Raw genomic sequence first — 15,834 nt, forward strand, 5'->3', positions numbered from 1 at the left:
CTCCGCTTGCGGGGGAGGGGATGGACACTTCGCTCGGCGAACCAGACCTCGGAGGAAGCCAAAAGACCTTCGGGGTCGGTAGTTCGGATCCCTTCCCCAGAAACGGGGTTTAGGGGCTTGAACCCCAGCGAGAGTGAGGGGCGAGGACCGGGACATCTCCGGAGATCTGGGGGTGGCGGGGGCAGATTCCAAACTCCCCATCCCAACCCCAGAAGCCCTGGAGCGTCTTGTCCGAGACTCCTCCCTCATTCTGACCCTCTCGCCTCCCCTTTCTGCTGCCCCCATCACCCCCCTTCTCGTATCCCCGGGGCGCTCCCACCCTGGGGAAGAATGTGCCCTCCTAGCGCACCCTTGCCATGGTAACGGCACACCCCCACCCCCGCGCACCGCAGCGGCCCGGCCTGGCCCGGAGGGCTGCGAGAAAAGGGGGGTGGGGTGGGCGCCTCCCAGCCCGGCGGACACACCTCAACTGCCCTGGTTGCCACAGCAACCGGAGGCGTTTGGAAGTGCGCAGCCGCGAAGTGGCAAAGGGCTCTCCACGATCCCGCACCCCTCTAATCCACCAGCAGAGGACCGTGGCTCCTGGGAAGGACTGCCACCCCCCAACTTCAAGGACAAAGTCCAGAGAGGGATCACGGGGCGTCTCAGCTTCCACGCAGGGCAAGCCTAGGGAACAAAGGCAGCCGGAGGGCCCCAAAGAGCCCGGAACTTGAAAAGGGATCCCCTGCGCCAGCCTGTCCCCCTCCCCCAGCAGAGCCCGAGGGGGGCGCTGGCAGCAGGAAGCCAGGGAAGGGCCCGGAGGCGCGCAGGCCCCACAGCAGAGCGGTGATTACAGGGACCTGTCCCTCCCGCCCCCGGCTCCCACTCTCATTAAGTCATTTTTTCCCCTGTTGGAAAGTCCCCGTGCCTTGAGCGCAGGAGTTGGGGCGACCGCAGGCAGCTGCCGGCAACCACATGAGAAGGGGGGGTGGGAGGGGTGGAGGGAGGCCGCGACTAGGGCCTGGCCAAGCTCCAACGTGGAAGGCCCCCTGCCGGGGGCTAGCTGGGGGCGCATTAATTCGGAGGAAGGCGAGGGAGGGCCGGGATGCCCCTGACAGGGTTTCTCACCCACCTGGCCCTCCTACAGCTGCCGAGGCCTCTACCTTTGCCTCTCCCTTCCTCTTTTTTCTGACCCTGGGACCTTGGGCGACAAAAAAGCAGGATGCCTGGGTTCTGATCCCCACCCCAGTCTGGCTGCCTCTCCCTGACCCTTAACCCACCACTGCCTGCCGATCTATCCACCACCTCGTTCTCTCTTACTTCCCTCCCTTCTTCCCTTTGGGACCATCCAGGCTCCATGCTATTTTTTCCTCCTGCAAGGAGCTGGCCCAGTGTCCATCAAGGTGAAAGGTGTTGGGGGTGGGGATGGCTTCCTCCCCCTCTGAGTGAAGTCTGGTCCACCCTCTATTCTTATTTCCAAATCTGAACCTTGGTCCTCTCCTAGCTCTTGGCAAGTTCTTCCTCCTATTTACTTCCACCGTCCCACTTTATTTCAGCCCATTTTCCCTATTTCCAACCAGCACATTGATTTCTGCCTCACTCGTAGCCAGAGTGCATAAACCCAGTGCCTCTTGGGCCCCATTTTCCCACCCCTTATCACCTCCATATCTCCCTTTAGGGTCAACTAAATCCCATACACCCCTTTTCAAATGTGGGGTTCAGCTTTGGTCCAGACTCTAGTCAGCTTCAGGCCCAGAGAAAGGATGGGGGTGGGCAACACCCTATTTGCTCCTTCTCCAACTTTTCCTCTCTCCCTTTACAGGTAAAGCTAGCATGTATCAGATCACCATGATTTGACTTGACTGGGATATGTCTCCCACAGCCTGGTGTCCAGTCCCCTGTCCCACCCCACAGCCCACCCCTCTAGAGGCAGCACGCTCTGCAGTGTTACAGCTCCTACCTCATTATCCCCTCCCTCATCCTATGTCTCTCATCTTCAGTCTCTCCTCCCCCAACTCTGTCCTCCTAAAGCCTGGAAGGCAGAGGAGGCTGAAGCCACAGCTAACGCTGTAGTGGACACTGCTGGGGGCTGGGCAGGGGGTGGGAGTACCCCCCAGGCCTTCATTGCCCCTCCCTTCCCTCCTACCCTGAATGGGAGGGAGGGAGGAAGCAGCGAACCCAGCCCCCAAAGCTTTCTCCTGGGTGAACAAGAGGAAAGGAATGAAGCAGGTGTGTCTGGCTGCTCCTGCCCACCCCTCCTCCTGGGGGACTCTCACCCGCCTGCCTGTGGTACTCTCTTTAGGGGGATGGGGAGAGAAATCCTGTCCTCTACAGAGGGAGCAGAACTGAGCATGTGAAATGTCCTGCTGCCTTAGTCATGTCTGAGAGCTGCTGGGATGCAGGAGTTGGAGGGAAGGGAGCTGAGGGCAAGCGAGTGAGGGCAAATCTCCCAGGTGGTGGGCCTACAGGCGTGCATCACCATGAGAGCCTCCTTTCCTCCTCACCCCTACCCAGGGGTAGGCAGACATGGGTCAGGGCCAGGGAGGTAGGGGGATGCAGGTAGGCTGGCAACTGGGAAAAGGAACAAGACTTTATCCTTGGTTGGTTCAGCGAGAAGGGTGCCACTCTGGGGTAAACTGAGGCAGGCAGCAGGACTCTCCACTGTGAGCAACAGGAGGCCTGGATGAAGTCGGTGAAGTGTTCTTTCCCCCGAGAACTTGACCCCACCTGCCTCTCCACTGCCTCCTCCTTGAGGGTCTGTTCCAGAAAAACATCAGATCTGAGAGCCAAGGAGAGTGCAATGCTGGACCCAGCCTGCCAGCTTAGCAGCGTTCTTATGGGGGTATGGAAGGGGGGCTGGCTGACCTGCCAAGGGGCATCCTGAGCTGGGGATCTGGGGGCACAAGAGACCCAGGAAGGATATCCCCCCACCCCCAGCCTTACTTACATACCCCGCCTCCCCTGCCTGGACTCGGAGAGACCAGAATCTAGACAGCGAGTCTCCTGGCCCTCCCCTGCCACCCTTCTCCAGGCCGCACCTCCTAGCCCCACCTGCTCCCTGGGGCGCTGGGCTGGCTGGGTTGAGCTGGGTCTTGCCCAGGATTACTCCTCTCAGAGTGCCTCCTGTCTCTGCCGACGGGTGCTACTGGCCAACACTCGTCCTGGCTTGTGGCAGAGGGCTCAGGCACAAGGTGGACAGCTAGAGCTCTGGCATCCAGGGCTCCTGATCCAGCCCCTTGCCAACTTCCCCGCTGCCTCCATCTAGCCCAGGCCTCATCTCTGGTTTGGAAGATGGCTGTAGTCTCCTAACTGGCCGCCTGCTGTCAACTTGTCCCCTGCCTTTCAGTTCCCCAGACAGCAAGCAGTGTGGGAATCAGACCATGACATTCGCCTGCCTAAGACCCTCTGAAGGTTCCCATTCCTCTTACATAAAATCCCTTACCTTGGCCTGGAAGGATGCATAATGTGAACATTCCCCATCCCCCACTCCCCTCCAGCAGCTCCTCTGCTGTTAATCTGTCCCTTGATTTCTTCACTCCAATCACACTGGCCTCTTTGCTGTTCCTCCTGAGATCTTTCTGTCCTCAGAGCTTTTGCATTCACATGGCCTCTGCCTGAAAAGCCCTTACCCTCAATTTGTGCATGGCTCTCCTCCTCATGCAGTCTCAGCACGAGGTCTTCCCCAACCAGTAGCTTTATCTAGAGGGGCCCCACTCCCCACAAATCACTCTACATCCAGCACTTTGCTTTATTTTCTTCACAGCACATAGCCTTGTCTGAAATGACCTTGTTTGTTTGTTTTCTTGTTTATTGTCCATCTTCCCCAGCCCAAATGTAAACTCCAAGAGGGCAGGTCTTGTGTCTCTTATTCACATCTGTATCCCCAGCACCTCTCGTCCCCCACAGAGTGCCAGGCCACAAAGAGTGCAAAATAAATATTTGTTAAATGAATGATGAGGGACCGAGGCCAGTGGGGGAGGGTGTCTGAGGCCTCTGCAGAACCACTTCAGCTCAGTGATGTCCATTTCTTCTTTTTAATCCTCCTCCCCTCCCCATCAGCTTCCATTCATTCCCTCCCCCCCAGGGGTAGGGGTGAAGAGATAAAAGGAGGCAGGCCCAGAGGACGCCTGGCTGACACTGCCCTAGAGTGTGGGGCAACCGCCAGCCCAACGGAACTGTCTGAGCTTGGGTCAGAGAGCCGGGAGGCAAACCGGTCCTGGAGGCCACAGAAGTGAGCAGGGGGTCTGAGCGGGCCTGAACCGTCCTGTGATTGCAGTCTTGACGACCTCAGAGCTGGGAGGTTCCTGTAAAATTCTGTGGTCCATCCTCCACTCCCAGGAACCAAGGCGACGCTGCCCGGCCAAGATCGCAAGCCGCAGAGGACCAGGCGCAGGGAGGCGAGCCGTCCGCTCACTTGCAGACGCTGACCCACTCGGTGATGCGGCACTCCTCGCAGACCACGAAGCAGCACCAGTGGAAGCGGCAGTGACAGCGCTCGCTGCGCGTCTGGCGTAGGATGTTGTGGCCGCGGCCACAGCACATGCTGCCGCAGCCGTCCGGGCCCGCGCTGCTCTTGTTGCACAGGCGGCCCACGGTGCCTGCCGAGTCCAGGCGCGGCTCGCGCTCGCAGAAGTCGGGCGACTTCTCGAAGTAGACCAGGTCGGCGGTGCCGGCGCGGCGCCGAGGCCCCGGAAGGTCCGGGGCTGGCGAGGGTGGCCCCGCGGGGCCCGGCTCCAGCTGGCCGCCGTTGCGGTTGTGCGGCCGGATGAGCGTGGCGCGGTGGAAGCGGCTACGTAGCAGTGCCCCTACAGCGCGGAACTCAGGCGTCACCTGCCAGCACGTCTTGAGCTGGCAGCTGCCTGATGTGCCGTGGCACTTGCACTTCCGCCGCATATTCTCCATCACCGCCTGCGGAAGGAGGCACGGGGAAGAGTGACGCCCGCGGCCAGCCCCACTGTCCTCCTCCCGTCGCAGACACCGGCCCTCGAGACTCTCACAGGCTCTGGAAACCAACCCCCATTGAACGGAGGCAAAAGCTGAGGCCCCAAGTGGGTGGCTGGGTGGCACAGCTCCTAAACCAGGCGGTCAGGAGTCTGCCTACTCTTCTGCTGCTCACGCATCCACCTCCCACCCAGCCAGACCCTGAGGGAATTTCCTCCTTCCTGCTTCCCCTCCTCTCCGCGCCCCCCCCCCACTTTCCCAGCAGCTGCAGGGGGGCCCTTGGGGCTGGAAGCTCTTGCTTCCTGAGGGGGGATCCCAGATCCTCAGGGAAACTCCCTCTCCTTCCAACCCTCAGGACCAGGAGCAGGGGTGTGCTGGCCCCACTACATCCCAGCCCCAAAGCCTCTGGCCTCACTCCAGGCAGTGAGCGGAGGCTGTGGGGAGTCCGAAAAAAGCCCCTTAACTCCTCTAGGCCCTGCAGCACTTTTCAGGGAGCCTAAGGAGAGGGGCCAGGGGCTGGGGAGACTCCCCCTCCTCCTCCTCCCCCCCGCCCCCTCCCATTCTCCCATTCTCCCATTCTACCGTCTGGCACTTATTCTGCCCAGTGCTGAGTGCCACCATTCCTCCTAGGAAACAGTGAGCACCAACAGGGACCAAAGGCCCTACCTGAATACAGAACCAAAGGGAACCCAAAGAGCCAGAGCCTCAGGGCAATGAAAGTGGAGAGAGTTTCCCAGGCCTCCAAGGAGCTAGTTACAGGAATACAACCTGCCCAGCCCCTGCCCAGCTCTCAGACTGCTCTACTGAGCCTCCTCCCAAAGAGCCCCTTCACATTATCCTCACCAGAGACCCCAGAGGAAATTGGCCACATCCTCCTCCCCCCGCTGCCCCCCACACACTCCAAAAAATGATCTGGGTCCCCCAAATCTGGGCAGTAGGGCCATAAGAGAGGGACCCCGTTCCTCCAAGTCTTAAAGGGCTCTGCAGCTTGTATGTGCAGCCTGTGGTGTCAGCACCACGTGGAAAGCAGCCCAGTGTCCCCTCTGGCCAACAGCTCCAGAACATCTGCTTCCCAGAGGCAGCAGCCATTAATTAACCAGTTTAACAAGGAGGAGGAGGCACTGTTGGTATGGGCTAGGTTAGTATCAAAGCTTGGGAAAAGAGCTGCACGGACTGGACAGGACTGGGTGGGAGCTGGACGTGACCTGAGGGTGGGTATGCCTCAGTTGACATCACCTCTCGGTCATGATGGAAGAGCTGAATCAGCTCCAGTCTTTGTGGAAGAGGAAGGTGAACTGGCCTGGGCTGAGAAGCCAGGAGAAAGGGGAGTGAGATGGAGAAAGGGCCAGCTAGAGTGAGGGGAAGCCAGAAACAAGGCCTGAGCAGGCTGGGCAGGGCCAAGAGAAGGGACAGGGGTGGAATAGCCAGGAAAAGAGGGTGCTGAGCCACCATGAGGGCCAGGGAGCAACTTAGTGTAGACGACACTATAGAACAAAAGGGCTCAGGGCTCAACTGCCTGGGGATGAATCCTGCCTCTGCCACTTTCTCACTTGTTGCATCACCCTAGTCAAGCTTCTTAGTCTATCTGTGCCTCACTTTCCATATCTGAACATGAGGCTAATAATAGAACCCTCATGGGTAGGTGTAAGGGTGAGATAGGATGTAGTAAAATGCTCAGACAGTGCCTAACACAGAGTAAGCACTCAACAAATTAAATGCAGGATATTATTACTTCCCCTTTCTTTCCTTCTTTCCTCCCTCCCTCCCTTCTCCCTGCCTGCTTTCCCTCCTCCCTTCCTTCCTCTCCTCCTCCTCTTCTTCTTCTTCCTCTCCCTCTCCCTCTCCTTCTTCTTCTTCTCTCTCTCTCTCTTAAATAAATGACCTTTGAGGTAGTATGAACATTCAGGGGTGGGGGGGAGAAAGGAGGATGCCAACATAACACAGTACCACAGGGGCCCCTAGGGATCTCCCTTTGCAGGAATCCCTCATTCTGCACAGAAAGCCTGGGAGAGGAGGGGGGTCCCAGCATAGGAAAGCACCGAATCATGGAACATTTGTGCTGGGGAGCCTTATGGATGATGCAGTTCAACCTTCTCATTTTCCAGGGGGAGAGACAGAGTGGCAAAGCTGGGCCTAGACTCTGAGGTCCTGACTGCAGCCCAGAGCTCTTCCCACTACTCACAGCAGGAGATGGGAGAAGCAGGCTGCTCAGCGGAAGGGGAGCTATTGCAGGGCAGGGGTTGTTTTATCCCCATATTCCCAGGCCTAGTCCAGCGCCTGGCACACAGTAGTTATCCAAAACACATCTGATGACTGAATTGGGGGGGGGCGGGCAATGAGAAAGTTGCTGAGTTAGGGAGAGTGGTGTGGTCCCCAGAGGAGACATAAGCCTGGGGGAGGGGAGGGGCCCTAGGCAGAGGGGTCTGGAGCAGGCCCACCCAGAGGGATGGGGTTCTCACCTGCCTCCCCACTCGGTTGTTGTGGAGCCTCATGCGCGCATGGATGTCTCTGTGAGGCTCCCGGGAGTCCAGAAAGTCTTTAGAGAAGCGCTCTCCGAAACCCACGTCGGGGCTGCAGCCGCCCCACTCCCAGGAGTCCTGCAGGCCTGGGCTGGCAGGAGGCAGGGCAGGGTGCTCGGGAACTCCGTGGCTCAGGCCCTTACCGCGCTGCAGCGCTTCCAGCTGCAGGCGGTGCAACTTCCGACGGAAGGCCTCCTCGTCCCCGCGCCGGGACGCGTCGCAGCCACAGGCCCTCAGCTTGCCCAGGGCGCAGGCGTTGGATACAGCGTGCACCACGCCAGCTGCCGAGATGGCGTAGGCGAAGGCACTCTCTCGGAAACCTGCGCAGAGAGACGCAGGAAACAGCCTTTGAGGAGCCTCCACGTCCCATCCCTCTGCCCTCCCTGCCCAACCTTCTCACCATACTGAGAGGAAGTAGAGGCCCAGTGGTGGGGGAAAATCTGGTCCAAGGGCATAGATTCAAAGAGGGGCAGAAATCACACCGGAAGTTCTGCACACGATGGAATGGGGGAGGTCTCTTCCACAGCCTTCCCTTGCTTCACCCTTAGCAAGCTCAGAATTGTGACTACATCTCTTCTGTTGGACACAAAGTATCTAGTAAACATTAAATTTTTTTTTAACCATCAGGGACTTAAGCTACTCTCGTGTGATATCTGCAATTTTAAGATAAGCCTGCAGAAAGAAGGCAAATTTTAACCTAAAAAAAATTTACCAGGGATGAAGTTCAGGGCCCCAGGAGATGTTAATGGGCAGAAGGGTAAGTAAGAGGAGAAGGTGTCCTCCTGAAGTTCCCGGCCCCAAGATTTCCTGCCTGCAGCCACCCCCCTTACACCCATCAAAGAACACTATCTGATGGCCAGATGCCAGAGGCAAACAAAAGAGCCAGCAGAATTTCCCCTTTGCCTGTCTGAACATCCCAGAAAGTCTCCTCAGAAAAGGGCATCGCCCAGCCACCTGCTTGTGGTCGGTCGAGGTCAGCTGAAGAGGTTGTTTGAAGGATGCTGGAGGTGAGCCCACCACCTGCTCAGGGTTAAGCATATAGTGGTGTTGAACACTGAGAAGGAACGGTTAGCTAAGGTAGATGCCTTCCTGAGATGCTCAGGGGTGCACAGACTCCTGATGAGCCACTCTCAGGAGTCCAGGACTTGTCTACACTGCTTTCCTCCTTGGTGTTCCCAAGCCTGAGCCATCCTCTGGGCCTGTGGCAGGGAGAGGCCTACTTGAAGAGAAGTATCGGGCTCTGGGACCTGCAGGCTGCTTCTTCCTTATTCTGCATCTGAGAAAGGACGGCGAGGGGCAGGTTCTGGTACCGGTCACTGACCAGCCTCTGAACCTGAGAGAGTACAAGCAGTGGGAGAAACTAAGGGTAATAACAGCTCCCACACTAGGAGAAGAATCCACCTGTGCCATAGACACCTGTGGGGGAAGCCCAGAACCCAGCGGGAGGCTGATGGCTTGGTAGAGCCCAGAGATTCAGGAAAAACAAAACAAAACAAAATTGGGTCCTTCTACATCAGTTTCAAAGACTGGGAGGACTTGGAGGCCTCACTGATCCCAGAGAGCCAACCAGGAGAGATGCCCGAGGTCGCAGGAGTTATGGAGCTGGACATAGCCCCAGCTCTCCCAGCAGGCCTGGCCACCTTCTGCTGAAGGACATTTGGCTCTGGGGAAGACAAGCTGCTGAGTAAGAAACCCAGGTAGCCCATTTCCCAGTCCTATGGCCCTGTCTATGCATGGCACCAGGAAGGAGCAAGATGCTGGCCCAGGGGAATGTGCTGGGCCAACCCAAACACCATTTTCCAGGCTCTGTTACATTCAAGGGCAGGCCTAGAGGAATCTGGAGAAAGCCCACAGCCTACAGAGAACACCCCTATCTACCCCAGGCAGCTAAAGACACCATCCCAATGGCCTCTGGCAGCTGTCACAGTCACTGAAGGAGTGACTGGGCAGGGCTTGTGTGGTCACCCTCTGATCCAAGCATTCAGGCCTCAGAGAAGTCCAGACCATTGGGTCTGCCCCCAGCTCCTATTCAGGGCCCCAGTTTCGGTCCTGGCCCCGACTGTCTGGGGCAGATGCAGGCACTGTGCCATCTGGCCAGCTGGAGAGGGAGAGGGGAGCGGCCTTGGCCAGCTGGGCTGCCCGGAGCACTGGGGGTGGGGGGCTCGTTAAGACGCACACTTAGCTGCCCTGCCTTTGATCTGGGACAGGGACTGCCAGCATCTAAGTGGAGTCAGCTGCTGCTACAGGACGAAGCCAACGGCCAGGAAGGGGCTGGGGGAGGAGGTTTGGAGAGCAGGGAAGTGTGGAAGAGAGAGGATTCAGGAGCCAGTGGGAACTAGGAGGGGTTAGAGAAGCTTGAGCCCGGCCCATTCAAGTCAAAGAAGGAGGAGAGGGGAGAGGTCTGGTCTCCATTCCCTCCGTGCAAATAATCTGTGCACAAATAATCTGTGCACGCTCATGTGCCTGGGCTGGGGAGAGAGAGGGTTGTGTGCATGTGGGAACACTTAGGGGTGACACTGAATGTAGCCACATGTTTGCACAAACACGGGTAGGTGTTTGTGTGTTGTGTGCGTGTGCATGTCAGTTCCATTTCTTGGATTACTCCTCCATTGCACCAGTTCACCTCTGGGCACACGGTAGGAAATCATGGTGGCCTTGTAGCTTGGGAGGCAGTATGCAGGGGGTTGAGGGCAATCTCTAAAGACAGCTGGCCTGCAGTTGAGTCCTGGCTCTACAGCTCACATACAAGCTGTGGGACTAATGGCAAGTTACCCAACCTCTCTTAGCTTCATTTGGAAATGAAGATAATGATAGGACCTACTGCATGGGGATTGTTTGAGGATACTAAAGTACAGATAAAGTGCTTTAGAACAGTGCCAAGCACACAGCAAGTACTTAATATGTTTTGGCTAATTTATTGGGTGCCACTAGAATAATAGGACCTTAGGTAATCCTGGGATACAATTGCCTGTGCCTCAGTCTCCCCATCTGAGTACCACCACATACCCCAAGCCTGGAGACCTAGGCGTAAAACAAAGACTCCCCGAGGATAAATGTAAAAGGGAGGTGGGAGATGAAAGAGCCAGGGCCTTGGAGAGCAGAGGATGGACGCTCAAACTGCTGGGTTCCCCTGGGCTGGGAGCCTGGCTTACTGCAGAACCGCAAGCCCCTCTTTCCATCCATTCTAAATGCACCTGGGCCTTAGAGAGGGCAGTACCCAAACTTCATGAGTGCTCCAGTACCCGCTGTGAGAATCTACTCACTCCCCTCCACCAAGCCTCTCCCTGTCCTCTCATCCCCTCTCACTCCAGTGCCCAAGCCCAGCCCAAAGTAGCCCCTTCCTCAAATCTCCCTCTGGTCCCTGCATCCTGAGTAAGAGATGGAGGGGTCCTCTAGTCCTCACAATGAAGAGCCCCCTTGTAGCTGATGTTTGTCCAGCATCTCACCCATCTAGGCACCAACCTTGTGGATCCTCAGAACAGAAAGCTGGGGATACCACTGCCCTCGGCACTTAGGTCATAGCTGCACCTGGGCTGGGGGTCCTCTCACAGCTTATTTAGGACTCTTTCTAGCCCCGCTAGAGGCCCCTCTCTCTGTCCCCCAACTCCCAGGGTCCAGCACCCTCACATCCCTCTCCTTGGTTGGGTAAAGCCCTATTGTATGTCCTGCTTCCCAAGCACCCACTCTAGGTGCTCAAGAACCCTTCCCTCTCCCTCTTACATCAGAACTCCATCCCGTCAGCCCAGCCCATCTCAGGGAAGGCGTCAGGACAATTAGATGACAATAACAGCATTCAGATGGAAGACCTGGGGGACCACCTACTTCTAGCAGTCTCTGAATTTTAAACATGGCAGAGTGCACCTTTAAGAGAACCCCATTGGCAGCTTGGGTCAGAAGGGGGGTGGGCATCCTGACAGTCCACGTGGGGGAAACTGGGGTCACCTGACCCCACGATGGACAATCTGTGGCTTGAAAATAAGGGAGACTGGGGGAAGGATCCAGTCCAGGGGCTGGTTACCACCAAGACGGGCCCCATGGGATTCAAATTTAGCTAGCCCTTGAGGTGATGGGCCAAGATGGACCAAATAAATGATCCCACAAGTGTGGAGTGAGGGAGACACGGCAATGGTGGCCCTTGGAGGTGGGAGGTGGAGGGAGCGGAAATTTCTTTCCAGAAGCCCGGAGTCCCCTCCGAGGAATGAGAGGTAGAAATGAGGTGTTGCAATGTGGGGGGCGGGGGGCAGAAACCACAGAGGTAGGACGGTGTTTCGAGGCCAAAGGAAGGAGGCCAGCCTCCCTGCGGGAGCCCAGGAGCCACTGTCCCGTCCCCTCCCGGCGCTGGGCGCCGCCCCTGCGCCGGCTAGCCACAGGCAAGTCTCCCGCATCCACACCTCACCTCTCCCCACACCCGTCCCCCCAGCTCACCTCCCGCTTATTTAACTGCGGGTGAACCCGGGAGCACCTGGCACCGCGCCAACCCCGCAGGGTTCCACCGCTCCCGAATTCGCCCTCAAGCTTCAAAGCCCCCGTGTCCTCCACCAGCCCGGACAGGCCTCACACGGGCGAAGCAATAGGGACGCCTGGGAGTCTAGAGGGGACAGGAGGACCAGAGGGAAAGAGGGGACACCGAGGCCGGGAAGAGGGATGAAGAGCTAGCCTCGCCTCACCCGAAGTGGCAGGGGTGAGAACCTCAATGCCTGCCGGAGCCCCCAGTGAGCAGAACCTGGAGCAAGCTCGGGGCCGAGCGCTGGAAAGAGAACCGGACTTCGGGGAGCGAGTGGGCTCCGGCGCGCGGCAGCGGCGAGCGCTGGCCCAGCCCGGCCGGGTCAGGAGAGATGCAGTGGCCTGTCACTTCGTGTCCGCCAGCGAGAGGGCAGCGGGGGCGGCCGGGGCGGGGCGCCGGACCTGAGTTGGGCTGGCCGATCGGCGGGGGTCGCGGGGAGCCTCTCTGGGCAGACGGCTGGAGGGGCTCAGGGACTCAGGGGCTCAGGGGCGGGAGCGCCGGCCTGGGGAGGGGGGCGCCCTTTTTGAGAGGCGTGCGGCTGGGGCCAGGAGCCGTCTGCCGCTGCCCGCGGGGATTAGTTCGCGGCTGCATGCCGCCACACGCGTCGGGCTGGGCTGGGCCGGGGAGAAACAGCGCCCTGGGCGCGCGGGGGAGGGAGGAGGGAAAGTGCGCGGGAGCGGGGCGGGCGGCCGGGGGCGGGGCTGGGCTGGGCTGGGGGAGGCTGGGGTGGCCCCTGACGTGGGGGCTCCGGGGATGCAAGGAGGGGTCCTGGTGGAAAGGGAAAGTCCCCTGACTCTGAGTTCTTTCTGAAGTTCGGGTACATTAGAGTCTGACTCTCCCAGAAGCCTCTGGGCCCCAAGGCCACAGGGTACAGGGGTACCCCTCCTCCTCTACTGTCACCTGAGAATTGTACAAGTCGCAAGGAGCCATGTCCCCACACTGTCCCACTCAAGCAGCTGAGAGGAGGAGAGAGAGATACCCAGCTAGGCCCATCCAGGAGGCAGGACCCCCATCTTTCCCAAAGGACCTGAGTCAAAGTCTAAGATACCAGGGCAGGAGGTGGGTGTGAGTGGAAATGAGTGACAAAACCTCCTGTCACCTCCAGCCCAAGCCACTCAAGGGATTGTGGGTAGACCCTGGGTCACCCAGAAGTCCAGGGAGGGGGAGAGATAGTGGGCTGCAGCTTCTCTGAGCTGTGAGGGGAAGAGGAATTGGCAGGGCCGCCAGGGCTGCTGGGCAGGAGGCAGGCACACACCCAGTGCCTCTGATTTAGAGAGGATTTTCAGGGGTGGCCAGGATGACACAGAGGCTGGTGGTGTAACCCCGCCGGGAAGAGCTTCTGCAGAAGTACAGTTTTACCTGCCCAGGTTTCCCTCAACTACACCATTTGGCAAAAGTCCCTGACCCCTCTTCATGTTGATTCTGGGTACTTTATCACAGGCTGCCATCCTACATGGTGTTTACTAGGTAGAGGGTAAACTGAGGCAGGCAACAGATACGGATATTTCCTGGGCCTGAGATATGCAGTGTCAGTCTCAGGGCAGGATAACCCAGGAGTTCAATTCTCAGGCATGAAACCTGCTGCCCTCATCCCACACAGCCCAGCCTGGAGCCACATCTACCCCATTAGTCTGACCCTCGTGGACTTTCCCAGAGCAGAAAGAGGCAGGAGAGCAGCACGGCTGGCAGATGAGCACCTGGGGAGGTTGCCAGCTTGAGGGAGTGGGTTAGGGGACGGCTGGCAGATAGGTTCTGGAGTGGAAGTGCTGAGTGGGGTGGGCAGAAGGTCAAGGGTGAGGGCAGCTACCTCTGCTGAAGATGGGACTCTCATAGGGGATTTTGTTTCGAGTCTCAAGACTAGAGCAGTTCCAGCGCTGGTCCCGGAACTGGTGCTGGCACTCATGGATGGCGATCTGGATGCCCTGGATGGCTGAGGCGGCCACGTCGGGGTGGCGCGCACACACCTCCATCTGCCGCTTGCTTAGGCCCGGCAATGTCAGGCACACTGTGTTGGCGTTGAGCACGGGCTCCTGGGGGAGGCGGAGGCCCAGAATATCATTGGGTGAAGACCTGCAGGCATGTGGGGTGGGGGTGGGGGTGGGTGAGTGTTTTCGGGGTCTGGGAGGGCCCCATCTAACTATACACACTCTGTCCCAAAGGCCATAATTCCTCTGTTCCCACCCCCGCTTTTGAAAGTTGAGCCCATCAGTATACCCCTAAACATTCTCCTTTCCTTGACCTGCTCACCAACATCCCCTCCAACACAACCCACCCAGCTGCACACCCACACAGATTACGTGCAAAGGCACACACATCCGGTATGCCTGCGCACACAGTATTTCATAAGTACATCCCCAGGCATAGATGCTCTCATATGCAGTGTTCTCCGGGAGACCACTCCCAAACGGCATGTTTCAGACAGTCACATTCATGCAGGCACACTTCTGCACACAATGAGGTGGACACACAGACGCAGGAACACTTACCCACATGCACACTTCATCAGACATAGTTATACACATACACACAGACACAAGTACACACACATGTTCATCTTAACATACATTGATCCATGAGCCCTCGCATTCACACACATGTGCACACACAGACTGCTGTTTACAACACAGCTTGCTGGGCTCAATCGATCACAGACGAACAGACACACACACACACACACACACACACACACATACTGAGAACCACCCTTCTAGCTGCAGTCTCTCACTGACCCCACCTGGGCTACCCTCCTTTGGCCCCCAACCCCTGCCCCCACTTGGGGGCGATCTGCAAGGTGGAGCAGGGCAGTTTGAGTTTTACTCCTGGGGTGGGGGGTGCATTCCCCCAGCACAGCAGGAACTCCAGGTTGGCACTTGCTTCCCCCTAAACACACACCTCCCCTTCTAGCAGCCATCGCTCTCCTGGGCACTGCCCGCTCTCCCTGGACTGCCCTTATTCTGTCACCAGCTCAACCCCCTCCTGTGAGAGCACTCTTTCATTGGTCACCAGCACTTTCCCGCGACACCGTCCCTCCCTCCTTCCAGGGTCCCCTGCCCCAGCAGGAGCTCAGATGCCCCTGTGGCTGAGGGTCCCAGCTCTCCAGGAGGGCGGGGCATAAGGTGAGGGCTCACCTGGGCAAGGCGGCAGCCAGCAGCAGTAGGAAGAAGAGGAGCGCGCAGAGCGCGGGCCGCGGCTGGGGCCGAGGTCGGAGCCGCAGCCTGGGGCAAGGGTGGGTGCTGCCCATCGCGCGCGGGCCGTGATGGGCCAGGAGTGGGGGGCTCACAGCCCTGTGGGACCGGCGAGCCAGGGGCGACGGCGCATGATCCGCGGGGGTCGGGGCGGCTGCGACACACAGCTCCAACTCGGGTCACGGCTCCGGGAGCAGACGGTGCCCGCCTTCCCGCTCCATGGGGCAGCGCCCCCGGGCACCGCCCTCGGGGGGGGTGGGGGCGGGCGGGCTCACCGGGCACCTCCTGGCACAGGGGTTCGGGGAATTTCCCGAGGGCTCTCTGAAACAACTCCCGGTGCCTCTCGAGGGTAAGGGGGGCCCGGAGGTGCTGCGGGCGAGGGACGAGAGGCTGGGGTGCCGGGAAGCCCCCCCCAACATAGCGCGGTGAGCCTGCGCTTCCGAGGGCGTGCGAGGCGGGCGGGGGTGGGGGGGCGGCGCTGTCTGTGCCCGGCCCCACCGCCCAGTGAGTGAGTGACTGTCCCGGCTCGGGGAGCTCCGCCGCCTCCCCTCCACCACCCCCCCCCCCCCCGCAGTGTGTCTCAGGGCTCTACCCCACGTGACGTCATGACGACGGGGCGCGGGTGGGGGCGGGTAGAGGCGTGTACTCGTCCCGAGGCCACTGTGTCCGCTCAGGATTCGGGGCGGGAGCGGCGGGGTGGGGGGGA

At 59.1% G+C, this 15,834-nt stretch overlaps 1 protein-coding gene across 1 annotated transcript; it reads right to left on the minus strand.

The window, feature by feature from the left end:
• Window positions 1-4,389: 4,389 nt before the first annotated feature.
• WNT10A (Wnt family member 10A) lies at window positions 4,390-15,184 on the minus strand (the record flags this gene model as incomplete). Its single annotated transcript, XM_082630853.1, has 4 exons — window positions 4,390-4,887; window positions 7,380-7,759; window positions 13,751-14,013; window positions 15,072-15,184. The coding sequence occupies 4 exons, from the start codon at window positions 15,182-15,184 to the stop codon at window positions 4,390-4,392; spliced, it is 1,254 nt and encodes a 417-aa protein (XP_082486979.1).
• Window positions 15,185-15,834: the final 650 nt, after the last annotated feature.

The sequence above is a fragment of the Mesoplodon mirus genome (genome assembly GCF_964341445.2).
Source record: "Mesoplodon mirus genome assembly, chromosome: 8".
Lineage (NCBI taxonomy): Eukaryota > Metazoa > Chordata > Mammalia > Artiodactyla > Ziphiidae > Mesoplodon > Mesoplodon mirus.